The sequence below is a fragment of the Girardinichthys multiradiatus genome, chromosome 9, assembly GCF_021462225.1.
Source record: "Girardinichthys multiradiatus isolate DD_20200921_A chromosome 9, DD_fGirMul_XY1, whole genome shotgun sequence".
Taxonomy (NCBI): Eukaryota; Metazoa; Chordata; class Actinopteri; order Cyprinodontiformes; family Goodeidae; genus Girardinichthys; species Girardinichthys multiradiatus.
This window is the reverse complement of record NC_061802.1, coordinates 39,759,111-39,786,717: the sequence shown is the minus strand read 5'-3', so window position 1 is coordinate 39,786,717 and position 27,607 is coordinate 39,759,111. Positions and strand designations below refer to the sequence as shown.

General features: G+C 37.6%; 1 protein-coding gene across 1 annotated transcript in view; it reads left to right on the top strand.

Moving 5' to 3' along the window:
• Positions 1–8,733, top strand: part of LOC124874150 (gamma-aminobutyric acid receptor subunit gamma-3) — an 81,065-nt gene extending 72,332 nt beyond the window's left edge. Inside the window, exons 7-9 of the mRNA XM_047375387.1 lie at positions 967–1,119; positions 4,524–4,723; positions 8,293–8,733. Coding sequence (XP_047231343.1) covers positions 967–1,119; positions 4,524–4,723; positions 8,293–8,574 — 635 coding nt within the window. The 3' untranslated portion in view covers positions 8,575–8,733. The remainder of the gene's footprint in view (positions 1–966; positions 1,120–4,523; positions 4,724–8,292) is intronic.
• The last annotated feature ends 18,874 nt before the right edge of the window (positions 8,734–27,607 follow it).

Below are 27,607 nucleotides of genomic sequence, written 5' to 3'. Positions count from 1 at the left end.
TTACAATGATACAGAAAATCAAACATAGAAAAACAAATCAAATAACATTAATAATCCTTGGGAGTTTACTGGTAAGAGCTGGTTCTAATCCAATCTTTCTAATAGAGGTAATTAGCTAATTAAGTCCTCTGTGGTAAGGAATTCATCCTGTGCTAGAAGAAAAATGATAATATTACTCCTTGAGGTCGCTGGTATGAGGCAGTGTGGTCCCATCATTCAAATAGTAACAGTCATGGTCACTCACTGAAGTCAAAGTAGAGAAGCTGGGTCACTGGTAGGTTCAAATTTTTTAAATACTAATAATGTTTGGCTTTCACTGGTCACTGAAATTGTTGTAATACAATGCGTCTAAGAAATCAAAAAATCTCTGTTCATTGGTGTAAAAACAGCTGTAGTCAAATTTTCAAATACTAATAATACATTCAGTGCTCAATGCTCAAAGGCTGCAACTCAATACAGTTAAATATGCAACAGGAAGAATATCACACCTGACTGTTTTGTAGACTAAAGTAACTAGACCTACCATAACTGTTTGCTAAAGCTCTTAGTACACGACATGCAAAACAAAAATAAATACATCAATAAAATAGGGAGTTTGTTTCCATTGTCATCTATAGATTCAACTAAGTTTCTTTATATTTGGCATTTATATTCTATTAAAGTATTTGCAGCTTCTATTAACTAAGCTTAACACAAATAGTAAGGAAATTTGAGTTTGGTTAGTTAACAACATTTTCATGGGCGCCACCCACATACTCAACTCTCAAAAGCATTTTCCTTACAAACATGGCACCAGTTACAGCAGATATCCAATGGTGTAATATTTATCACCTGCAAGGATTGTGACAATGAAGAAATAATTAAACACAAAGTTCTTTTATGTGCTGAGTTTAGTTGTCTTGAAAATTGACATTAGATTCATAATTTGCTACTTTTGCGATTGCTTTGTTTTTACTTTAACTACAGGTGACTACGTGGTGATGACTGTGTATTTTGACTTGAGCAGAAGAATGGGTTACTTCACCATCCAGACTTACATCCCCTGCATACTCACCGTGGTTCTCTCCTGGGTGTCCTTCTGGATCAAAAAGGATGCCACTCCAGCCAGAACAGCTTTAGGTATTTCAAATTTTAGAACTTAATTGCAACATTTCATATATTCATCTTCCATCACATTTATTATTTTTCCACTGAATTTGCTTTATCTATGTTCACTGACACTGCTTAGACATTTGGCAATTGAGTCATTCATTGTGCACCTTCTGCTTTGTTGTGCCATGTTTTGTGCATACTCTCTCTGTTGATGTGCAGACCACTAGAGTTCATGAAGGTAAATTATTTTACTTTTTCTCAGTTTTGATTTGATTTATTCTTCCTATGATTAATTTGCAACTGTTCGAAAGATAGTAAATGTGTGATCTTTTAAGCAGTTGGTAAGGAAAAAAGGCAAACTGTTCCAACAGCCAGTGCCATCATCTGTGTTGTGTTGTGCCTTGATGCTGTGGTGTCTGTCATTGTGCACTGTAATCATTCATACATGCAAGCACAAAATTACTGTGAAAAACCACAGAAGACCTCAGTGTTTTCCTGGGATTTAAGAGACAAATTAGCATCCAGGTGCTGCTAATCAAATGCTTTTAATTAGATAATCATCAGCAAGTGTGACCAACTCTATACCAGAAATAGTTTCTGCAGCTTACTAATGTAGAGCATACAGGTGTGTTTTTACTAAATGCCAGGAGGAAACATATTAGTAATGAGCTTGGAGAAGAAATTTTGGCTGTCAATCAATCTTGGATGAGCTATAAGGCATCTTTGAAGTATTTCAAGTTTTTCATTCTACACTGAGAAATATTCAAACAGAAAATATTTAAGATAGCAATCTTTTCAGCAAATTTCCCCCAAGGTCAGGTGGCGTAATGCTCAAAGGTTGCAAATGGAAGGGCTACATCTCAGACTTTACAGGACTCCGTTTGCTTGATATAAGTTTGAGTTCCTTCATTATTAGATAAAGACTGAAATATTATGGTTTGTTTGAAAGAGTTTCCAGGAGAAAATCTCTACTTTCTGAAATAAAAATGGCAGCACAGCCTAGGAGGGCAAAGTTACATCTAAATGAACCACAAGACAATGTCCTTTGGACATATAAGACCGTAGTAGAGATCTCAAACACAACATTTTAGCACAAACACTTCATCACAATTGTGAAGCACAATGGTGTAGGAGTGATGATTTTGAATCAAACTCCTCTGTATGCCAAAATGTTTTAGAGTCAAGGGTGAGGGCATCTGATCAACAGCTAAAACTTAACTTGCAATGAGTCATTTACCAGACAATAATCAAGAACAACATAGCAAACCTTCAGTGGAATGCCTGAATAACAAAAGAATTGAGGTGCTGTCATCTCCAAGTCAAAGTCCAAATCTCTAACTGACTGAAATGCTGCCTGGAAGCTTAAGAGAGCTGTGCTTGGATGAATACATGGAAACATCTTTGAACTTAAGCAGTGTTGTAAAGAAGAGAGAGGCAGGATTCCTTCATGATTCAGTACAATTTAATTCAATTCAAACATCCTCATTTGTCCCCATAGATCAAGAGCGGTTAAAGACACAACTATACCTCATAGAAATAAGGGAAAATCAACAAGCCAGTCCCTCACATTGGGAGACTGTTTTAAGGTTTAAGTTATTGCTGCTAAAATTGATTCTGAATACTACTAAACTATTGAATCAATGCTTTATGTAGTTTTTACCATGACTGTTCTAACAGTCACTGAAACTTAGCTTTTCCCATAATTGTAGGTGCCAAAGAAACCAATGTCTTTAATCTGTGGGCTATGTTTTAAAGAATGTGGATCAATTACAATGATATAAGGATGCATGTAATGACATCATGCAAGTTAAGTCTTTGTGATCGTGACGATTAAAGTCCATTAGGATGCTGTAGGCATAAAAAAGTTTTTTTTTTAAATTCAAACTTAGTTTTGCTACAAATTATCAGTTGCATTTTTGTTTGTTTGTTTGTCTCTTTCTTTCCACACTGGACCATTTACTGAAGACAACAGTTCCTTCCATTAAGATGCCAGTCAAGATAGATGCTTCTGAGATGTTCACCATGTTGTTCACACTATGGAAAAACCTTGAAATGCGTGCCACAGCATTGGCAGAAAGAAGGTGAGGGTAATCACAGTGGCAGCCAAAGGATAAAGGAAAAGTGTGAGATGCCAGCCTGAAATAGATGAGGCCAGCTGGTTACTATGGGAACATCAATGAAACAGTAACAGATGTTTTCCTTTTTTTTCCTGGCTGGTGTTAAACCTCATGAAGGAAAAAATGAACAGAGGGAAAACAAACTGACTGCTGCACAGAAGCTGGAATATGTTCTAATACACCATGTCAAAAAGAGCTTATTAAGTTTTATAAATAGATAATGGATAGCATTTGATATTTTGTAGTTAAATTAACTTAAATTTTATTTCCATTTTTAGACCGAAGTGCTTTTATATATAGTTTGAATGAATTATTCCACATTATTCCACCTTCATAATGAGCTACAACATTTAATTTCCCTTTGGGATTAATAAAGTATTTTTGAATTTGAATTGAATGATGGGGGGAAAAAGCATGTAGTTTTGGACCTAAGGCACACAAAAAATATCCTTTTAGCATTAGTGTGATTCAGTTGTGCAAATAATATGCAGATATTACATGAACATCAAAGAGCCTTTCTTTAATGTTCTATAAAGCCTAAATAGTTCCAGGTTGAGAACCCCTGACCTAGACCATCCAGCATCCTGCATTCTCTCCTACGCTCTTATGCTCTTCTCTCCAGCTCAGCAAACAGGTTTGTGAGAGATGCCCATGGAAAAAAAAAGTTGACCTTGTGTCTGGGAAACATTTTCTGTGTTGATTTTTATTAAATGTATCCTGGTATCTCAAAGAGCCCAAAAGGCCATGTACTCATACAAGGTTTTATGGGGCTTTGGACCCAAACCATCACAGATAATCTACATATTCAGTTATTTTTTGTTTTTGTTTTGCAACGACCCTACTGGAAGAGTTTATTGCCAAAAAGCTTGACCTTGCTTTTACACCAAGATAGTCCGGGGAACTTGGCTTAGTTTGGGTGAGGAGTGCTGTCAAATTTCTCACCTTCACACTACACTACTGAAAGCAGTCCAAACAACCTGCTATATACTTTCAAAAGCTGCATGTTTCAGGCCTATATCACAAGAAGCTTCCTAGTAGGAACAGCAGACGAGGAGGCGAATTACCCAGCATGTTTCTCTGCATGCATGATATGAATGAAGCAGTACAGAAAAAGATTGATGTATTAAAGGTTTTAAAAGTTTATAATCTCACATTTGTCTGTAATATATTATATTTAAAACTATATTTAAAAAGTTCTGCATTCCCATTCATTTTAAAGGGATTGTAAGGGTAACAAGTGATGCTAATGGTTGGATTTTTAGTTTATGCTTTTGTATTAAATTATATTATTTGAGTTTTTTTCTCCTCTTTCAGGAATAACCACAGTCCTTACCATGACCACTCTCAGTAGTGTCGCCAGGACGTCCTTACCCAGAGTGTCTTATGTCACCGCCATGGACCTTTTTGTTACCGTTTGCTTCCTGTTTGTCTTTGCTGCCTTGATGGAGTATGCAACATTGAATTACTACTCATACAGCATTCAAAGACCCAGCTGCATGGAAACTAAAAGGCTGGTATGTTCAGCCCGAGTGTGTTTTTTCACGTTTGTCAGTCAACTGTTTATCCTATAGTTAACCGAGTAAGATCATGTGAGGCTCATAACATAGAAAGAACACAGAAGCTGGTCCCCAACCCTGAGAAAGCACAAACACCCTACACAACCTATAAACATCTCTGGATCACATCAAATTTGGAGAACCTTTCCACAGTACACTTTGGGCCTGATCTTCAAAAGGTTTGCGTGTAAAAACCCACAGCCAAACCTGTTTGCATCCGCAAAGCCGATCTACAAACCAGGTGCTAATCGGCTTGCAAGTGTAAAATCAGCATAACAGCGGGCTCAAACTTTTTAGCATGTTTGCCTTCATGAATATGCAAAACCTATGGTAATGACCCAAACGCAAAAATATTTGGGAGGGGGAAATGCAAATGTAATCCTTTACCACCCGCAAGGCAATTTATCAAACCTGAAATGGATTGTGGGTGCAGTTTTTGCGTCTAGATTTAGCACATTAGAAATGCAGGTACTAACTGGGACACAAAAATGTCTTCTGTCTCTGTGGCGAGAAGGAAGCACAGATAGAATGACAGATGATGAAGAGAGAATAATCTGTACGTGTGTCAACAGATTTGGGCTGTCAAAAATAAAAATAGATGACAATAAAGGATTCTATGTAGGATTATCTATGGTCTGATTTGGAGCCAATCACAAACAGAAGCCATGACATTTCTCCTATGATAAAACTTCTTGCATCTGGACCCTTCAAGTGCACCATCGCTGTTAGTAAAATCATCTGCTGCTGAAGTGTGCAATGTGATCATGCAGAGGTGCACATAATTGATCATCTGCCAGAGAAGAGCGTACAGTCTGTGTAACTGTAATTGCACATTATGTAAAGTATCCACTGTGCTTTGATGTTTTTTGTATTAAAATATGCAAATTTTGTGAGATAGGAATTTTGGGTTTTCATGAGCTGTATGCCAAAATCATCCGTATTAAGACAATAAAAAACCTGAAATATTTCAGTTAGTGTGCAATGAATCTAAAATATATGAATGTTAAATTTTCATCATGACATTATGGAAAATAATTAACTTTATCACAATATGCAAATATTTTGAGAAGGACCTGTATATATATAACAAACATTTACTTTAAAAAAAAATAGGGTGGGTCTCTGAAAATATAAAAAATATTAATGGAGGCAAACCTCTTATAATTGAATTGACAGACATTTTCGTCTTTTTTATTGTTAATATTGATTGGCCGATTTGTAAGCTGCAACCATTGCGAGTTATGTCAAGCAACACGGTTAACCCGCTGTGCACACTCCTGTGGTGTTGTCAGTCTAGACACAGCATTGACCAGCTGCCCTGTGTGTACATCGATGGCGGATGGCACACGCCTCTCTGGACACAGCTTTGCCCCCTTGCGTAGTAGCCTGTAATCCGATATTTTGATTAAAGGCAAAGCAGGATGTGTCAAAATCTGTAACTGGATCATGTTATGCTGCATCACAATGATGCAGCATAACAACCCCTGCATGTTTTAAGCAACAAAGCAGAGAAGATCTGTTCACTTTTCCTCTTGTTCTGCTAGGGGCAGTAGCAGCCAGCCAGTAGCACACAAAAGTTCCTATTTTAAATAAGTACAGGTGCAAAAGAGGTGCACCTCTTTTGCAAATGTTAGCCATTGTACACACCATTGTTTGAACATGCCCACTTATTGCACATGCAATTTTTTTTTTTTTTGCGGCAGCAATTTAGCGCTCTTTATTTGTGATCTTTGAAGGTCACGGCCTTTGTACGTCAGCATCACATTTCCATGAAGGTTATACCACTTACGCCTTCTATAAAGGTTTTGTGGTTGTTCAAAATCCTCCCAAATTAACATGCTCTATCACACATTCGTTCACTTTATTTTTAATATTGGCTTGATGATCTTTTCAAGATCCTGCAAAACTGATTTTCTCTGTTGTAGAGGGATCTTATCTGGTGTGAACAGGGTTTAAACAGACATCTACATAAAGAGTAATCTAGGTGGCTGTTTAAAGACCTCCTGTTTATAGGTTTGTGTTACATTCTAATTAGTCAGACATCCATAGTTTAAACAAGAATACCAGATGCAACAAAAATGACCATTTTTAGTTCATTTTTTTGTTGTTTTTAAATATACATTGTTGCTTCAATTGAAATTTGCTTTCAAACACCACAACCAAATTCATGAAACTATTCCAGTTGCTAAATATGTTCAAACCTGAGTTTACATGCCCTTCTAATTCTGAACCTAGATGCAAAGGCAAATCTGCACCTAAAATAGCTTCAGCAAAGTTATAGCATCTTTCGCTGTTGACACAGTTAGTCCACGTTTAATAAAGGCTTTATCCAAGCATTTAGGGTAAAGTCAAATCATATTTATGTGTTAATGTAACTCATAGCCAGCCAAACAACTCTGCATTCTCAAAGGCTGGAGCTGTTTGCATTACACAGAAGACATGGACAAATTTCATCTGCTTATCTACTTAAAGCTAGCGATTAGAGCAGAGCAAGAAAAATAATTAAAACAGACCTCCTGTACTGCTGGCTATACAAGCATATCTCCTCAAACTATTACTAACTTGTGCCTGGGCCTCCTAATAATCTATGTATTGAAACTAAGTGTACTATAGTAGAAGAACATCTAGATGTGGGGCTGAAATTGCCCATCTCTGATGTTGATCAACAGCTAAATAATTAAACACAAATTAATACTAGTGGAAGATAAGCACTTTTAAAGAAAGATAGAATGCAATTTTGTATTGGGTAAAGAGAGACCTGAAGTTGAAATAGATATTGCCCACTCAAGATTTTGTCAACAGCAAGTGTTGGGTTTATAATTTAATGTAACAAGGTATTTCCTAACATACTGTCAAATGCTTAACACTTAAGATCAATTAATCAGTAGCAAATTATTTTAGACTATAGTCTCTAATTCTAAAGTTCTCTGTAAAGATAACAACATCTTAAAGCAAAGGGGAATATGAATCTATATGACCAATAGAAGCGAGACACTTATATTTCATTTTGACATTTACTTATTAGCTCACAGACGTCCAATTGTAACATCATACCAAACACAATTTACCTCTTCATCCACCCAGACAACCCCATTTTCACAACAATTAAACCCTGACCACTTAGGAGACAGAGAGTCTACATCATACTATTTCATACCATTAGTGCATGTTGTAATTTATCATCTTGTCAGTGTCAATGCCTACAATAAATCCCAAATTGTAAGGATTCATCCTTTGGGGATCACTACAGGCTATAGCATACAGTCATCATGTCTCTTCAGCACAAGTAAACAAATGTAACTTCTTTTGGCTGCAGTATCACATATTATACCTCTGTCAGGATAAAATCCAATGCAAAGTTTACATTACATTACATTAAAGCGAGATTACAGGAATTTAAAAATCCCCATGTAAAATGGTCATAATAACAAATGATCACAGATTAAATTAATCAATACAAAACATTTTTAACCTTTTTAAGAATGCAGAGCCTCTCAGTCTTATTTTTACATTGTCTTGTTTTTCAGAACTTCTCTGTCCTGGACGTGAGACCTCCTCCACACACTGTCATCGCTTTAAACAACTCGATGTACTGGCAGGAGTTTGAAGACGCTTGTGTCTATGAGTGTCTAGATGGTAAAGACTGCCAGAGTTTCTTTTGTTGCTTCGAAGAATGTAAAGGAGGCGCATGGAGAAAAGGAAGAGTCCACATAGATCTACTTGAACTGGATGCATACTCACGTGTATTTTTTCCCACATCCTTCTTGCTGTTCAACATTGTATACTGGGTAGGCTATCTCTACCTTTAGTACAATATATACAGCAGATTTGGAATCAAACGTCAAAAAGCAGGTTTAAATTATGAATTTTACTCGTGATGTGAGGTACTATAACAGCAAATAAGCGCTTCCCTGTGGTAGCTGAAAGAGTTACCTGAATAAAAAAAATGACATCATGAAGACAGCGCACATCTGTAGGGAGAGATTTCTTTTGTGGTGACTTAAGGTGTGAGAAGACGACACAGCAGACTCTGTGTGCTGTACTCGGTGGTGCAGACTCAGAAAGGACTGTGAAGAAAATCAAGCAGTTTGCTGTTCACTGAGACTCCAGACTGCTCAGGCAGTAAAACTGCTTATGTTGTGGAAATACTGTTATCCAGTCATCGGTAAAATCTAACTGATGAACATCCAAGGACATTCAAACCATTCCTAGTGCCTTCCTTTGGAGGGGTAGATACTATCCGTGACAATAATCAGGGAATATCATTTATAAAATACAACAGAAGAGCTTGGCTTTGACTGATTGTTATTACGAGCTCGGAGTTACATTTTTATAGCAGCCAGATGTCAGAATAAATATCCTTATTACTGGAATACCTTTACCTTTATGTTTGGTGTGTTTCTGGTATCAGTCTAGCCCAAGGTTTTAAATAGTAGCTGTTTTAAAACCTCTTACAGTATTTGGTTTAAAGTCCTTTTAAAGAGATATCAGTGCAAATTTCACACTGGAGACTTTTCTCCAGCTGTATGGAATAATAGAATAATGCAGCACTCCCACTCCCCTTCCGATAACTGCACACTGCAGGTCAGCTGGTTGAAAGAAGGCTACTACATTTTTTCCCTTGCCTACAACATACAAACTCCACTGTTTAGATATATTTATGGTCATGAAAGATATATACACCTATGATGTACTTTACATCCGATTAAGTTAACAAAGATAGTCAAATTACCTGCTACTATTAGCTTGTTATAGTTGTGTTACTCTATAAAGACCAGAACAAGAACAGGTATAATATTCTGTGCAAGAAGCACTTGGATGTTACAGATACATTTAGCGGATGTTTATTCTATATAATTGTAATAATCAATATACTACTTTAGCAGAAGTTTGAATAATTGTTGCTTTTCTATTTACATGAAAGCAGTTATATCATGTTATATATTTTTGTCTAAATTTTTTGCATTATAACAATGATGAATGAAACCTTTTATTAGTTTTATTCAAGGGTATAATCCTGTAGGCCTATGCCTTGTTGTGACCAATTCCTTTATTTTTTATTCATTCCTGTTGGTTATCCGTGTGGACTTGAACTTGGTTTTGTGAGAAGAATGATTAGCACTAACTATAAAGTGATAATTCAGATTTTTTTTAAAATAGGGTTCCATGATACGGTTAATAGGAGTAAGTCTCTGTAAATAACTTGAGCTTAAATCAGGACAAAGAAACAGGACTCTCCCAGTGAGCTAACGGCCAAGCCTAACATGGATTTCCCATGTCAAAAGTATTTTTACAAAAAGTGTTTGTCTGAACACTATTTTATAAAACCTTTACTTACAATAAAGGCGTAGTCTGCAAAAAAGACCTTCCCATGGCAAACTAACTGCAAAACAGAGCATAATTGTATTCTGCCAGAGTTGCTCACTGTTGGAAAAGAAACTCAGTTTAAAAATCCATAGAATATTTTTCACAATTATAATTTTAACTACTTTAATGTTGTACGAGCTAGTTTCCAACTGGACATGCTTAGTGCAGGCAATTTGCTGAAGGTATTTTCAATGAGAAGGTCATTGTTATGGGCCACAGATGCCCACTATCCATGTAATAAAAAAGGTTGTGTTTTTAACATGGCTGAAATCCATTATGTTGTGGGCCTGGTTTGGCCGGCCATTAGTTCAGCAGAAGGGTCAGGGCTTCTGTCATTTAAAATGAGCTAAATCAGTTAAAGGAGTTATCTTCATGGTTCCTGCATATTTGTCACACTTGCCAAGGCTGAAAATTTGTAATTATTAGCACATTCTAACCATTTTAAAGCATATAGGTTAAAATAAAATAATTTATGGCTGATATTTCAAGTTCTCAGGCTTTGAGGATGGATGGATGGATGGATGGATGGATGGATGGATGGATGGATGGATGGATGGATGGAGCTGCAATATCATACCGTGAGGTGTGATACTGCAGATATACATTTTTAATGCATTCAAGTCTGTAATACCAGTTTACTAAATGGCTCTTTATTGCTCGTGTTCCTGTGGTGGCCATTTCTGTGGTTTGATAGCAAGTCCATTTCTAGTCTGTCTTTGGTACAAAAAGATAATTTGCCATTAAGAAGTACGAAAATGCCTCAGGTGACTGAGTAGTTTTTTTGTTTTTACTAGTATCAATAAGCTGTGGACAGTAGGCTTCAAACATTGTAAAACCTGGCTAAACCTCGTCCTCTACAAGTATGTTTTCCAGTGCATTGTCACATACTGAACTGGTAAAACAAAAGCAAACCTGTTGCAGTATTGTTCAAACCTTGTTTAATTACATATTACACAATTTCAGATTGTGTTTTCATTGCAAACCAGTTGTAATACGTACAACACAAACAATACATGCACAGACACACATACACTTAAGTGCATAAGTAAAATATTGCGTTAATCTGTTCAGCATCTTAGGATCTAATAGGATTATATATACCATTTGTACATCTCCATTGCCCCAAGTGGATATATTAGGCCAACTCAGTTTTGTTTGGCTGCTATGTTTGGATGCAGACAACTGACCATTATCCTGATGAGATTTTGGCACATTTGGAGATAGAATGATTTTCTTTTTTTATGTGGACTGGTTGTATAGTAATTTAATTTTCCTGTGTTCTCATTTGATGTTGATAACATTAGAATAACAACTTAGCTGATGAGAACATCTGATTTACCTCTGAAAATAACCTCAGTGTTGCAAGAGTGCCTTTTATTAAACAAAGGGTGCTTTTGCTACAGGCAGTAAACTTTACAAGAAGTGTGTTTCAGACTCTCTTTGATTTCCTGTCGGGTATTTCACAAAAGTGCCATGTTACTTCTTTTTCCACACAGGTTTAGGAAAATAATAAAATCCCTATATTTAAAAGGTTTTGATCTTACACAAACAGAACTGTATGGGATGTGTACAGGGACTGGTTAACATGGGACATTTAAAGAGAGTAGAGTAGGTCTGAAGGGCTGCATTTTGTGCCTGCTGATCAACAAGATGCTGAAAAGTGTAATAACAGTGTAATTGCTTATCTAACCTAACAGCAGCACTTCTCACTATTTTGTTCCTTTGCGATCCATACTGATTAAAAGATTGCACAACCTGTCATATTAGCCAAGGCTGTTATTTAATTGCAAGACTGTGCTTTAAATGTATTTTAGTGCTTCTTTATTAATCAGACTCAGACTTTAATTATCGTCCAGATTTTAGTCTTTAAACCTGTTCAGAGGACGAGGTGCTATGCTTGTCATTAAAGAGATAGTTAAAAACTTCTGAAGTGAGGGTAAAGGGTATTGTACTTGCAGTAGATAACTCATCTTCATTCGATATAAATCATGATTAATTGGTCCCAGAGGTGGTTGCTAACAGCAAGTTTGATAGAGACTGAAAACTTCTACTTCTACCACCTAAAACAACTCCAGTCTTACAAACAGCATAGTGGTTTATGCAACACTATTTTATTATTGCTTAAACTGACTGGCTGATTATTTACACAGAAGTCAATGATTATTAACACAGGAAATTGAGGTTGGAGGTGGAGCGCCACCAGTAATATTCCTGAGTGAAACTCGTACTTAGAACCAGAACATGTAAAGCGCCTTTTGGTCAGAATAACTGTCCTATAGAAAGGTTGAAATCCATAAAATAGTTCAGTATAATATTTTTGTTTATTACACCTCTTTACTTTTCTATTAAGGTTACTCTGATAAGTAACACTTTACATGTTCTATTCTCAGTATGTGTTAGTACTTGCAGAAACTGCTACGGCATTTTTGAGATTGGAGCTGTTTTAAGACCGTAAAATCCGCTATGGTTGTAGGTCCTCTCAGACTAGCCATTAGCTGCATCCTCCAGAACCTGCTAATTTGTATTCATTCTAAATTAAGTTATCTGCTGTTTAACAATTGGTTTAAAAAAGGTGGAGGAATTCTGTGGTTTAGACTTTAGAACCCCAGCGTGGACAATAAACCTCTTTGTCATTGCCTCGTTTTAACTTGATCCTCTTCTGCTGCATGTACATGTGTGTTATCAGACTGATTGTTGATGTTCCTTCTCTCAAAGCCTGCGGTTGTGAGGGTGACCTATCAGTCATTGTCAAAGTACTGTCTCGAATAATACAGCTTGCTTCTGTTTTGGCCTCTAAATGTGATGTTGTCATCAAATTTTAATTATTTTAGTAACAAGAAATGGCCTGTGGTGGGCATAAGCAGCTGAGCTGCAAACTGATGTAATTTTTGCAGAAAAATGTTGACTAGTCAATGGTCCACTCATGTTGCTATATGAATCTTATCTGTGTTCTAAAAAGAATGGTATACAGTTTTTTTTCCGTACACATTTACAGTGGCACACATACCCTTAGTGTTTTTATACTTGCCATATACTTTGGATATGGTCCTAATTTATACTTTTTAAATACTTACTTCACACCCTGAGTTGCAGGAATTATTATAAATTTTATTTCTAGATGCCAAACAACACATCCATATGTTTTTATAGATGAGGTGAGCACCGAGGGAGATTTTAGAGGTGGAGAAAAAGTTGGACTGTTGATCAGTTCGCAGCTGGAGTGGAGAGCTAGAAAGAAGCAGAGCTAATAATCATGAATTTTGGGATGTTGTGTTTGAACTTTGAAAGTAAATCTTACATTTTTTAATTACATTTTAAGGGAGACACCTGGTTGAGTTGTTTGAAGATGGGAGTGATGGATAGGATTCTAGTGGCAGTTTGGAAAGTAATGAATGTTCTGGCGTGGTTGAATTTTATGGATAGATTCGTGAACTAGACCAGAAAGAAGAGGGTTGTAGTAAGTAGTGACAAATAATAAAAACATGCATAGTAGGGCGACTCTGCATGTTGTAATGCAAAAGATTAAACCCCTATCTTCTGTTAAAAGATACATAGCTGAATATCCGCTGACCCTTTGTTATTGTTTTGGGGTCTTGATGCTTGTTTCAAACAGCTGACTCTAAAAAAGGAAGACCTAAATTCACATACACCTGAGACAAGAGGAAAATGATCACAAGGAAAAGACACCAGCATATTGGTGGGTAATCTGTGAGTCTTACTGTATTTTCCAGCCCGTTCCAGCCTGTCATTCAGATCGACATCAGAGGTTGATGCCCAAACCAACAAAGATGTTCTCAGTCTTTATTCACAGTTATATTATTTTTCTTACAACAAATACCATTATTAAGGGACTCAAAATAAATTAAAAATTTAAGGCCAGTCAGCCACCAACATACTCCTAAAACTTGACATTAGAGCTTAAACTAAGAAAGCATTTTATATTGTATTGAAAAAAATAAAATCCCACCTCAAACTCACTCAGCAACATCTTTATATGCCCTGCTTTGTGAACTGGTTTGCAGTCATGTTGGAACTGGAAAAACCCATCCCTAAATCTGTTCCCACAAAGTTGGGAGCTTCATGATAAAACGTCTTGTTATGCTGAAAGATTAAGACCTCCTTTCACTGGAACTAAGGAGCCGAGCCCGGCACCAGAAAAACAACCTACAACCTACAACATGATCCCTATGTCACTCCTTTCCTTGTCCGATGAGCTAACCCCTCCCTCCTACTTCCCCATGTCTAAAGGGATTGCTCAATCCAGCTCTCCATCCAATGGGTCCGGAATTCCCTAAACCTGAAAGATCTTACTAAGCAGGTTTACTGAAAGTTCTGTTTAAGCTGGTGTCGGGATATGACTCGCCTAGCCTCTGAGAGCCTTCATACAAAAGTCTCGCTCTTCTTCAACTGGAGGTCTGGACGACTGAGTAGCCCACCGCAATCATTCACACTTTCAAAAGTCACTTTTGTTCATGGCTGCTCGTTCCCTAATTTTACAACTGGCTCTTGGTATATGGGCTAGGTTAATTTTAGTGGCTCGGCACGAGCCCCAAGGGCACTGTTTTAACAAACTTGGCTAAGGCAACCTATAAAAACCTCCTAAAATATCTTAGAACCAGGCAACAAGACTTTTTACCACCAATGAAAAACCAAAAATACGGTGACTCAAATAATTGAATGTCCACGATTTAACTAGAATTTTATATGCTTTCTTTAATTAGTAACGCTTACACAGGGGTCAGTAACATCTTAAATTCGGCAACACAAAATAATTTCAATAATAGAAATGAATCAATCTACTCAACCTGTCTTTCCCTGATGCTGAAACTAGTGGGTTTGAAGAGGCTTTGAAGACGGAGGCTCATCCATGCACCTGATGGTGTTACTGATGGTAAGTGAAAAAAATGTAATTAACAAAAGTTCACTCTAAGAAGAGGCAGGAACAAAGCAACAAATGGGCAGGCGAGACAGGCATGGCATGATCAAAAAGCAAGACATGATATGAGAAATGTTTCCGCGCCGAATGACAGAACAGGTGTGTATTTATGGAGTGTAAACCAGGTGGAGCTAGGAGACAGATTAGTTTGGAGCAGGTGAACCGGATAAAGATAATTAACAGAGAACACAACGTGACAGGAACAAAACATGGCTTGAACAGAACGCAAATCCAAGGAACAAACTAATAGAACTATAACTAGAAAAACATGAAACAAAAACATGAACAGGAAAATAATAAACAGAAGCAGGATTCAAAACTTGAGCAGTGAAAAACATATAAGGAAAAAACCCGAAACCAAATACCAAACAACCCCAAATCATAACAGATGGAGAAGTTTCTTCTGGTAACGAGTGGTTTCTTGAAGGGAATACGACTTAATCTTCAGTTTTCTTCCTTTAAGTGGCAGGCACTGAAACTCCAGGCTTAATGGTTAAACAGGATCTTTGTTGTCACATGTCTCCAAAGACAGTAGTTTCCAGAGGCTGAAGAGTTGAAGGCAACCCCGAGACATAAGTTTCGTTTAAAGTTTCCCACAAGCCACCTGGGAGACACACCAAACATGTGGAAGAAGGTGCTCTGGTCAGATGAAACCAAAATCGAACTGTTTGGCCACAATGCAAAACGATATGTTTGGCGTAAAAGCAACACAGCTCATCACCCTGAACACACCATCCCCTCTGTCAAACATGGTGGTGGCAGCATCATGGTTTGGGCCTGCTTTTCGTCAGCAGGGACAGGGAAGATGGTCAAAATTGATGGGAAGATGGATGGGGCCAAATGCAGGACCATTCTGGAAGAAAACCTGTTGGAGTCTGCAAGAGACCTGAGACTGGGACAAACAAAACATAAAGCCAAATCTACAATGGAATGGTTCACAAATAAACGTATCCAGGTGTTGGAATGGCCAAGTTAAAGTCCAGACCTGAATCCAATCGAGAATCTGTGGAAAGAACTGAAGACTGCTGTTCAAGAACGCTCTCCATCCAACCTCACTGAGCTCCAGCTGTTTTGCAAGGAAGAATGGGCAAGAATTTCAGTCTCTCGATGTGCAAAACTGATAGAGACATACCCCGAGCGACTTGCAGCTGTAATTGCAGCAAAGGGTGGCGCTACAAAGTATTAACGCAAAGGGGTCGAATAATATTGCACAACCCACTTTTCAGTTTTTTATTTGTTAAAAAAGTTTGACACATCCAATAAATTTCATTCCACTTTACGATTGTGTCCCACTTGTTGATTCTTCACAAAAAATTAGAATTTTATATTTTTATGTTTGAAACCTGAAATGTGGCAAGAGGTTGAAAAGCTCAAGGGGGCCGAATACTTTCGCAAGGCACTGTACATGGAAAGATCTCACCTTATTTTGACACTCCAAAGAACACATATCTTTGAACCCCTCTAGAGCAGGGGTGCCCTGTGACCCCCAAAATATCAGTGCCAGAGACTGCCGACCCCCTATTGGCAGCCTGGCAAAGTCCTAAAAATACATAAACTAATTTTGTATATATTTATTTTAAAATATAAATATATTATTTCAAATATATTTATTCATTTAAGTAAATATGGAGTGAAATAATTATGTATTTTTAAATGAATTTCTTAATTATTTTATTATTTATTTTCATCATTTAAAAGGTGAATTTAATTATTTAATGGACACATTTCAGAATTGAATGCTATATTTAATTACTTAATGTATTAAATATATAATTGGTACATTTAATTATTTAATGGGATATATATATATATATATATATATATATATAGTCAGTCAGTCATTTTCTACTGCTTATTCTATAGTTGGTCGCGGGGAAGCTGTTGTCTATCTCCAGCAGTCTCCAGAGGCGGGATCCACCCTGTACAGGTCACCAGTCCATCGCAGGGCAACACACAACCATGCACACACACATTCCTACACCTAAGGGCAATTTAGAGTGACCAATTAACCTAACAGGCATGTCTTTGGACTGTGGGAGGAAGCTGTGGGAGTACCCAGTGAGAACCCACGCATGCACGGGGAGAACACGCAAACTCTATGCAGAAAGACCCCCAGCCAGGAATCGAACCCAGGACCTTCTTGCTGCAAGGCAACAGTGCTACCAACTACTGTGCCTTTCACCTTTAGACTTCTGGAGATAGGCTCCCCCGTGACCCACTATGGAATAATGAATGAATAAATATATATATTTAGTTTTGGCCCTTTTTGGCCCTTCATGCACCTCAGGGGTCACATCAAAATAATTCAAAAAATCATATACGACCCCCTGCTTGGTGACCCACATCCCCCCAAAGGGTCCTGACACCCACTTTAGAAACCCCTGCTCTAGAGTCTAGTGGTGACATGCTTTACAGCACTGCATGCAACGCTGCATTGCACACGGTGATGTTATGCTTGGATGCAGCTACTCTGCAATGGAAACCCATTTCATGAAGCTCTTTAGGAACTGTTCTTGAGCTTATCTGGAAGCCGTATGAAGTGTGGAGGTCTGTAGCTACTGACTGTGCAAAGGTTTGGTGACCTTTGTGCGCTATACCTGCTATATGATTTTTGATTGTTGTCATTCCTAATCCCTTCCACGTTGTTATAATACCACAGACAGGTAAATGTGGAATATTTGGTAGTGAGGAAATTCTTGCACAGGTGCAATTCTTTTTAATGACAGCTCCTGAGACGGACTCATAACTTTACAGATGTTTGTAGAAGAAGTACTGGCAATTTAACACTGGGTTGGTGCCAAACATCTTCAACAGGTTGTGCTTCTCTAGCAATAGACTTTCCACCACAGCAGTCATTGCTGATGCCACTGATGATACTTTAATCTCAGAAGTATAAATTGTGTCTGGCAGCATATAAAGCTGTCTGCATAGTCTGTGAAATCTAAATCTCTCCTTCTTTTTTTCTTGTAAAATGTTCATGATGCAACACAAGCATTATGAACAGATTGCTTCTGCTTTTATTTTTTTCCTGTAATATTCCTAAAGGCGTTGTGTTTCTGTTGTTTTGGTCATCAAGTGGTATCTGTAAGATACCACTTGATGACTTGAGAGCCAGCAAGATAAGCCCCTCTCTTGGCCGCAAACACATAAGCTTTTAAAAATCAAGCCAGCATTGTAGAACCAATGAGACATCTTTACCTAAACTGCTGGTCGAGAAATATGCATGGCTGGAGTACAGTGATCTGTTCTGTCTTTGTGCACTGGACAACAGCTGGCTGGTTTTCGCCCTATTCCGCCACCTAGATCATTTCACAAAACACAGAGATGGCAATAATGCTCCTTAATCCTTCATTAAAGTGTTTTATGAAAGAGGCCAACGAGTATGTTGAAGAACCCATGAAAGGCCTGATTGCTTGTCTTGATGAAGAAAGCTTTGTGTTATAGACACTAATTTCAACACATTCTGTATTGACAATCTACAGTCTAAGGTCTGAGCTGTTGGACAGTAAATAAATAGATTTAAAATATCTAGCTCCATTTCAGTTTTTAGAAGTTTGCTGTGTGTGGTTTTGTTCAGAGGAGGCATTCCAACATGGACTACCTTTTGCTCAAAGTCAGTCCATTTCTGATGAATATATACAGTTTTATAATGTCTTGCGAACATAAATTAACCTAACTCACAAAGCAACAGTTATGGACTGTAACATATCTAATTTGAAGGGTGTCAAAAATGCATTTGAAAAAAATGTCCAAACATACTTCTCATCATCTAAATGTCCCCAACAAAGGACAAATCTGTCTTATTCTTATGTGGGATAACCCTGTCATCACTCTTACAAAAGAAAATAACAAGGTAGTCTTTCCCAATATAAGACTTATACATTACAATATTGCATTGACGTGGCATAGGAACATATATTGACTTAGTCAACGTGCAAACATCAGTATATGCAATCACATCATTAGCTAAGTCAGGCTGCCGTGGATTTTATGGAGATGTCAAAATATTTAATAGCATAAAATGGGGTCTTAGCTCTGAGACCCCATATATGCTGCACATATTAACCACTGCTACAGAATTTGCACAAGTGCTGTTCAAATGTCAGAGCAATGATCTAATAATGTTACTTAATCTATGCAGGCGCTCGGTCTGCGCCGATGTAAATTCGCTCAAGTTGCTCGAATCATCAGCAGCCCGACAAACTTATATTTGGCAACCTGGAGGCATTCATAGGGCATAAAGCTTTAGCCCTGATGGTCAGCTGATCCGTATAATAGACAACAAAAAACAAGATGATGAAATTTGCCTTAAAGCTTTGGAAAAACAAAAGAAAAGAAGGTGGTGTACTAACCATTTAACCAGACTAAACCACAAGGGGCATGCAATATGCTGGTGAAGGACAAGAAGCAGATGGATAGTGAGAAACACTTTGAATACTAACAAATAAATGGTAGCAAGTTTGATGAGCTAGTTGGGCACCTAGCCCCATTTCATCTTCACCAGGGCACCCACCGCACACCTTTAAGTGCAGCACGGAGTGGCAGAGACACTGCGCAACACTCTCAGTCCTTATCAGATCTGTGTCAGTTCAATGCGAAGACCTTTTCCGCCTAGCAATATTTCCCCGCCAAGCAATTTATTGTGTAACATCAAGTATGCATACACAGTCACAAAACTTAAGCTTTGCATGGATGTGCCCAGCGGAGGTCCGCTTTGAGTCTGCATTGAATCCACCTTGAATACATGCTGATTTCCACAGAATCAAGTGCGCCTGACTCTGTGGGAGTCTTTAATCCTACACCTTTCATCCCAGTCAATATGCACTATACAAAACAGGAGCACATTAACCGACATACAGCTTTGAAGTGACAGGACTTAATGGTCCACCAAATATGCTTTTCTTACTTCACATTTAGAGACATTTAACATGCATTTTAAGGCACCAGTAAACATGGCAAGAGAGGACTACAACACATCATCTTTGGCCAGATAACATTCTGTTTTTTGATATGGCTTTGCCATGGTCCATACTTTTACACCAACTATTAGTACATTTGATCATTAATCCTAAAACTACAATTTCAAAATTAATAAATAAATCATCATAGGTTTTTCACGATACATTTGTTCTGTGTTATGGTAATTGGAGAGAACTGACAACAGACAAAGCAGAGAATAGCCACCCATGCTCAAAATGGAGTAATAAAGTTTGGTTATTCAGTGACTATTGAGGTAGTTTCAATGGATGAATCAAAGGAAACGAAAACAAAAAGAAATCCATTAATAAATTTGACTTTATAGTTAAATCACCCTGGCTACCTGTGAAATAAAGATGAAGGAATTGCACAAGGAACAAGCCTTGCACTGGAGTGAAATATTTACTCAAGTTACATGACATTATTATAAAATTAATATAAATAACAGATTTAATCATTGCTGTTTTAAAGTCACTTCAACAGTTCTCTATTTGTATCAAAGAGCTTAGAATACTAAGACAATGATTGTTTAGGATTGCATGTTTTTTGAAAAAGATATGTAATGACTGCATAATACAAAATATGGTATTTTGACAATTTTGTCTTAGTCAATGTTAGTCACTTTAACATGACAGAAATGCTCTACTGGCAATCCCTGCTTCTCCACGAACATCATTTGTTTTTTAATGTCCACCTTCTTGATATTTTTATTGATAATTTTCCATCATGTCCCTCAACTAGAAGGCACACATTGCAGTATTATTTTTCTAAACATTGGGAAAGCAAAGAGAAGATTCAGGCTGGGACCTTAGCCCAGTGTTTGCATGTTCACTGCTTCAGGCTGAGCCTGGGAACCAGCTCCAGGCCCCATGTCATCTGTGCAGAGGATAAGCAGGACTTATGCTGATCAAGGGCGTCCGTGACACTGAGCTAGTAACAGACAATGAACTCATTCCTCTGTTGCTAATGTTCTGTGTCAACATCTTGAAATCAATAGTTGCATGTTTATGTGATTCATATTGTTTTGTCTCTTAAGTAGGCAGAATCTTCAGCAGTTTTTGTTAGCTGATGTTCAACAAACTAAGTGCAAACACTACTCCAAGTTTAAGCCACAATCTGTAAGTATTGTTGGAATAAATAAGCCAAAGACTGTTCTGTTCAGTTTACTCTGTGATACTGAAACCTTCTTTCCTGTATGCCATAGAGTACTGTGAGGTCCCACTGGAATGGAAACTTGCAGTGTAACAAATCTAAATATCCAACACCCTTGAAGGTGGTTGGTGTCATTTCCCCATTCATATAATGTTGGGCAATCATACCAGAAATCATGTATGTCCTAAAGAGGCTTCTGCAAAGCACAAACATTTTGAGTGAATTTTTAACATCTGTGTCTAATTTTTCTTTACATGTATTCTCTTCTGCCTAACGTCCTATTAAACTGGTACTTAGCTTTATCCTGCTTCAATCTGCTCATATCTGTGGCATCAGCGTAACATGTGGTACAGTAGATATGCCATATCCAGTGGTACGGTGGATTACAAGTGTAAGGGTGTCCTGTGGGTGTGTGTTTTATATGTTGTTTTTTTGGCTTAAGCTTATCAAATTTATTCCCAGTGTTCCTGCTTTTTTAGATCTGGAATGTGCATTACTAATGATAAAAACATTAAAATAAAGTTTTTTTTACAAACATAAATAAGTGTAATGAATTATTGTTTCCAATTAAAGCAATAGTTCAGCATTTTTTGAAGTTCTGTAAGGTTATTATGAGTAATAGTTTATTACCTGTAGTAGACAGTTGACAAATGGTGGTAAGTTTATAAAGAGCGAAGAATCATCAGAGCATAGGGAGGCTAACAGCTAGTCAGATGAGGGTCCATGTTCTAACTGAATTTGCAAAATATTCATATATGAATATGAAACTTTTCCTTTCTGTGGAATACAATAATAAGTTAGCAAATATTAAATATCTAAACTTGCTCAGAAGACTGTGGTTAAAAACGTCCAGGTCACTGCTTGGAGAAGATTTGATGAAAAATCCTCAGTATACTTTTTGTCAACTACCCTTTTTTGTGGAAGAAACCTGATTTACATTGTAAAGTGTGTGTGATTTAGGGTGTAATTAAGAGTAATTTCAATGGTCCGTAACACTTTTAAGAGTTATCATCTTCAGTGGAGATAGAGATTACATGTGTCCGCTGATGTAGTAATAGAAGAGTAAATGCCTCGTGAGTGTGCCAGTCATGCATCTACATCGACCCCAAATCGCAGAGGGTATTGCCAATAAGATTTTAGCAATTAAGAACATTAAATCTGTCTTTGCATCCTAATAATGCATTCCTTTCTGACTTTCTGACAGTTTAATTTTAGTCAGGTGGACTAAAACTAAACTGATAACAGATGACTAAACTACATTTCAGTCAAAATAATATTATAATGTGCTGTCAAAATAAACACTGATGCAAAACATTGACATTCGATCTGCCTAAGAGCTGCAATTTCTTAGTCCTCTTTATGTCCACCAAGAGTCGGGTAAATATTGGGTTTTGCGTCACGCTAGTTGTGCAAAAGCATTGATGATGTCAAGTTAATGTGCATTTTTAGGTCTTATAGTTGTCTGTCATTTGCTAAATGATAAACAAACAAACAAAGATTACCTGGGGTTCCTCCAGGCTCCAATCTCTGTCCAAATGTTTTAATATGGTTCTCCTAGTTCAGATTATGGAGTAGTACAGCACATTTTACCTTCAATTGAAGTCACACACAACTTTATATTTTTGTCATCCCTTGACCATAGTACACTACACTCAATGAGTCTGTGTGTCCAAAGCATCCATGAGTGAATCAGTCAGAATTTCATCCAGGTTATTGTAGAAAAGACAGAAGTCATTGTTTTTGGTCTCAAAAATGCAAGATTAGAAATCAGCACTCAACTAGACTCAATGAGGCTAAAACAATAGAGCAAAAAAACAAGGTGTTCTTGGGTCCCATGGACTCAGACCTCAAATTTAACAGCTGTATTCTAAATTGCTAAATTATCCTACTATCTTTGTAAAATCATTTGCAGAATAATTGGTTTCTTAACAAAACAGGGAACAGAAAAACGTGCACTGGCTTTTACTTTCAGTAGGTTAAATTATTATTATGGTGTCTATACTCAAACAAAAGCAATCAGGCAGCTGCAGCTCATTCAAAATGCTACTGCCAATGTCCTGACCAACACCGGCTTCAATGGAACATAATGAATCTATATATATAAATATAGAATTTAAAACTTGTTGATGGTCTATAAAGAATTGCGTGATCTTGGACCATCAGAGAGCTGTTCACTCAGAGTTCCCAGGCTCAGAAATAAACAAGGGGAGCCAGCATTTAGTTTCTATGCTCCTCAACCCTGGAACCAGGTCCCTGAAAAACCTGAGGTGAGTAGAAGCTGTTGGCTCCTTCAAATCAAAACTTTTTCAGTTGCTAAAATCAGCTAAAAAGGGGGCAACCATTAGTCGTTTTCCTTCCACTGTTCTGGGGATTTCTGTCATAATGGTTTAAATATTGATTCTAGCGCTGGCAATAATGACGAACACAACTTGAATGTTTAAAAGGTTTATTAAAAACAGTGTACACATTGATGGTTCTTCTGGGATATCATCAGGGTTCCAGTTTGGAAATGAGGAGGAGAAGTAAGTGGTTATTGTTTGAGAAATTAACTGTTACAATGAGATATGGTAGTGGACAAATTCTTGCTTTTTACTTTGAAGGAAGTGAATAGCTAGGTACTAGTGTCAGAACCCGGGAAGGAAAAACACAGGAGAAGGTAGGCCTAATTACAACACAGAACAAGAACAATCTGGAATCTGCTTCAGGGGATCTACTCTTCTTTAAGCTCCTCCTGATTGGTCTTGATGAGCTGCATTTGCAGGAGGGCACCTGCCAGTCAGAAGTAAAAAGAGACACACATGCACAAGCCAACCTGCACACAGCTTTGTGGATATGACAATTTATTCCCTTTAAAGTAAGTCATCGTGATAATGACATTAGTCTATTGCAGGTAGAGGGAATTATTATTGATCATACATTCATAAAACATCACTTCCAAAATGTTGAGCTATCCCTTTCTGACTCACTGTGTTTACACCATGTGTCAAAAATAATGGAATGAGTACAATTTTCCATCTCTGCTTCTCAGCAAAACAATCCTGAAAAAGTGAAAGAAAACATTTATCAGAGATTGTTTTTTTTGTCTAAAATTGAAACAAAGTGTTGCCAAGTCTGCCTTTTGATTTAATTCCACATGTCTAAAATCCAATAAGGCTTTCAACCCAAAAGTGCAGAGCCGTAACATGATTCGGTGTCCCTAGGAAAACACCTATAAATAAATGAAGAAATTGTTTTTACTGTTTTCCCGTAGGTCAAAATATGAGTCCCAGCTTTATATTTTGTAACCACACAACACATTGAAGGCTTAATAGGACTGTTTATTGCATTTAAAGGTCGATTCTTCTGGATTACACAATATGTCAAAAATAAAGGCATAATGCCTTATCCCAAGGCAGAACATGGTTCAGGTGGAGACAGAGACAGCTAAAGTGTTTAAGATGTGTGATGGTACATCTCAAAACCACCAGCACTGTTCCATCAAGCTAATCATTCAAAGTGGTTCACTTTTCCTGACAACAGGATGTCACCATATTGAACTAAATGCAGAGTGCCGGTAAATGGCTATTTATCACAGCGTGCATCAATGAAATGAGCCATTCAACCAAACATGATAAATGGTAAACTGACTGAATTTATACAGCTCTTTTTAGTCATAATGTCTACTTATAATGCTGTACACTAGAGCTACATTTATCCCGTGGCACCAACAATCACAAACACACATTCATACACCAATATGCAGACTGCTAGTCAACTTAGGGTTAGGTGCCTTGCCCAAGAGCACAACTTGTGGCAGGAGGAAGATGGAATCAATCTCACAACTTTCTCATTGCAAGATGACATTATTGTGACCTTTGGACAACATCTTTAAAGTTGAGAAAAATTAGTACTTAAGCATGTCATGTGCATTTTAGATGACTTTTTCAGCTATCACTGAGTTTTTTAGGTAAAACAGCCATATTGAGTTTTAAGGTTGGGTTTATGAAAAACCTCTGACTTTTCTACTTGGACCTGTAACTTAACGTGAGCTTTCTGTTAATGTTTCAACTTCGGATTAAAAATTTTAAATATTTTTAAACTGCATCTTGTAATCACTTGGGTTGCTCGTTAGTGCAGTAGTCAGCACTGTTGCCTAGCAGCAAGATGGCCCCTGGGTTTGAATCCCAGCACCAGGGTCTTTCTACATGGTGTTTGCATGTTCTCCCTGTGCATCCATGGGTTCTCTTGGGGTGCTTTCGCTTACAGTCCAAAAACTTGACTGTTAGGTTAAGTGTTCTCTTTAAAAAACCCTGAGGTATGAGTGTGTTTGTGTGCATGGTTGTTTGTCCTATCTCTGAGTTTCCCTGTGATGGACTGGTGACCTGTTCAGGGAATACCTCGTCTCTTGCCCAATAACAACACGAGATAGGGAAATGCGTGTCACAATGATTGTATAAAAACTGATTTTGTATATAAACACAATTAGTAGCTTGAATTAGTATCTCATCAAATAGCTTGAGGAAACCTTAGAGTTAAAACTGACCTTGCATGGACTCCTATAGGAGGCTAAATGCACTGTAGTGTTCTAATTCTTCCCCAACAGCAGATAAATTACATCAACCTGACTGAATAACCATTGGCCGCAAGTATGAGCAAAACAGCTTTGAAATGTTGAACCCTTCTTGACTCGTGACTTCTGTGCTCACACACATAGTCTGTTTCATCAAGCACACAATGCTGAGATAAGAAAACCAATTAGGTTGATGCCATGCGGTCTTATTTCCCATCACCTCATACATTCTTATAAACAATAAGGCATAAAGAGTTTGATACATTTCTGTCACAGATATGCAAATGCTCTGTTATTAGGGAATGGGGCAGCACAAAGAAAGTGAGTTTTGATCAGCAGTGATCACAACTGGGGTCTGATCATGAAGAGACACTGCAAGCATTAACTGTGAAACATCTTGTCTGCTGGTTGGAAATGAAAACAATGGGCCTTTGTGAAATGCTGCTTGAATAGCAAGTGCAGTGATAGATAATTGTCACAAACAACTTCAGTAATTTTTTTAGCAGGAGAGTAGAGCACTAGTCATTAAATGTGTGAGGATTCTGGCCTTAGAGGCATCATGATGAGCAAGTTTGAGGCCTATACTAAAGATTCCCCAGGTGATTTATCACATCACGTCCTCCTGTCTAGTTAAAACTACTAATCAGTCAGGCAGGTGTTTTAACATTTGGATGGGAAGACTGTGCCTTGAAATTCCATTTTCATTCACACTGTGCTCAATCATTGCACCCTGTGGACCTCTGAAGATCCTTAACTGTCTGTACAGACACGTTTATCTCACACAGTTTTGTCTCCAACATGATAATGTATAAACCAGCTTAGCACATCATTCTCATAGTTTCAGGACAATCCAATGTTAGTCTGTGGTCTTCAAAACTTCACGAAACTGGCATACTGACTTAGCATTCCAAGTATTAAATGAATTGCTAATGAGCAGTATTTTTGGATTCAGTTGTGAGACAATGTAGTAAAACAGAAATAAATCTTATCCTGAGACGCTAAAATGGCTCATATGACGCCTCGCATTCAGGTTCACAAACATTTCAGTCAGAATTTTTGTGGCACACCGACATAAAGTAGCACATCATTAATAAGTGGAATGAAATAAAAAATCAAATAAAATCTATAAGGTGTGCCATACATTTGTAATCAGCCCCTGGGTCTTTTGGAGTATGTCTCTTCAATTCAATTCAAATTCAAAAATACTTTATTAATCCCAAAGGGATATTAAATGTTGTTATAGCTCATATTATGAAGGTTTCCTCAAAGAGCCGTTGTAGATGCTGATGGCTGTGGGCAGGAAGGATCTCCTGTAGCGCTCCGTCTTACAGCAGATCTGAAGAAGCCTCTGACTGAAGACACTCTGTTGTTGTAGGACAGTCTCATGAAGAGGATGCTCAGGGTTCTCCATAATGTTCTTCATTTTATGAAGAATCCGTCTTTCCACAATGATCTCCAGAGGTTCCAGAGGAATCCCCAGAACAGAGCCAGCCTTTTTTATCAGGTTGTTGAGCTTTTTTAAGTCCCTGGCTCTGATGCTGCTTCCCCAGCAGATGATGGCAGAAGAGATTACTCTCTCCACAACAGACTTATAGAAGATAAGTCTGTTGCAAACACCAAAGGACCTACGTTTCCTCAAGAAGTACAGTCTGCTCTGTCCGTTCTTGTAGATGGCTTCACAGTTGCATCTCCACTCTAGTCTGTTGTCCAGGTGAACACCGAGGTATTTATACTCCTCCACCACCTCCACTTCTTCTCCCATGATAGAAATAGTTTTTGACTTATTCCTGTTTCTCTTAAAATCTACAATCATCTCCTTTGTTTTAGTCACATTCAAAATGAGATGATTGTTTCCACACCA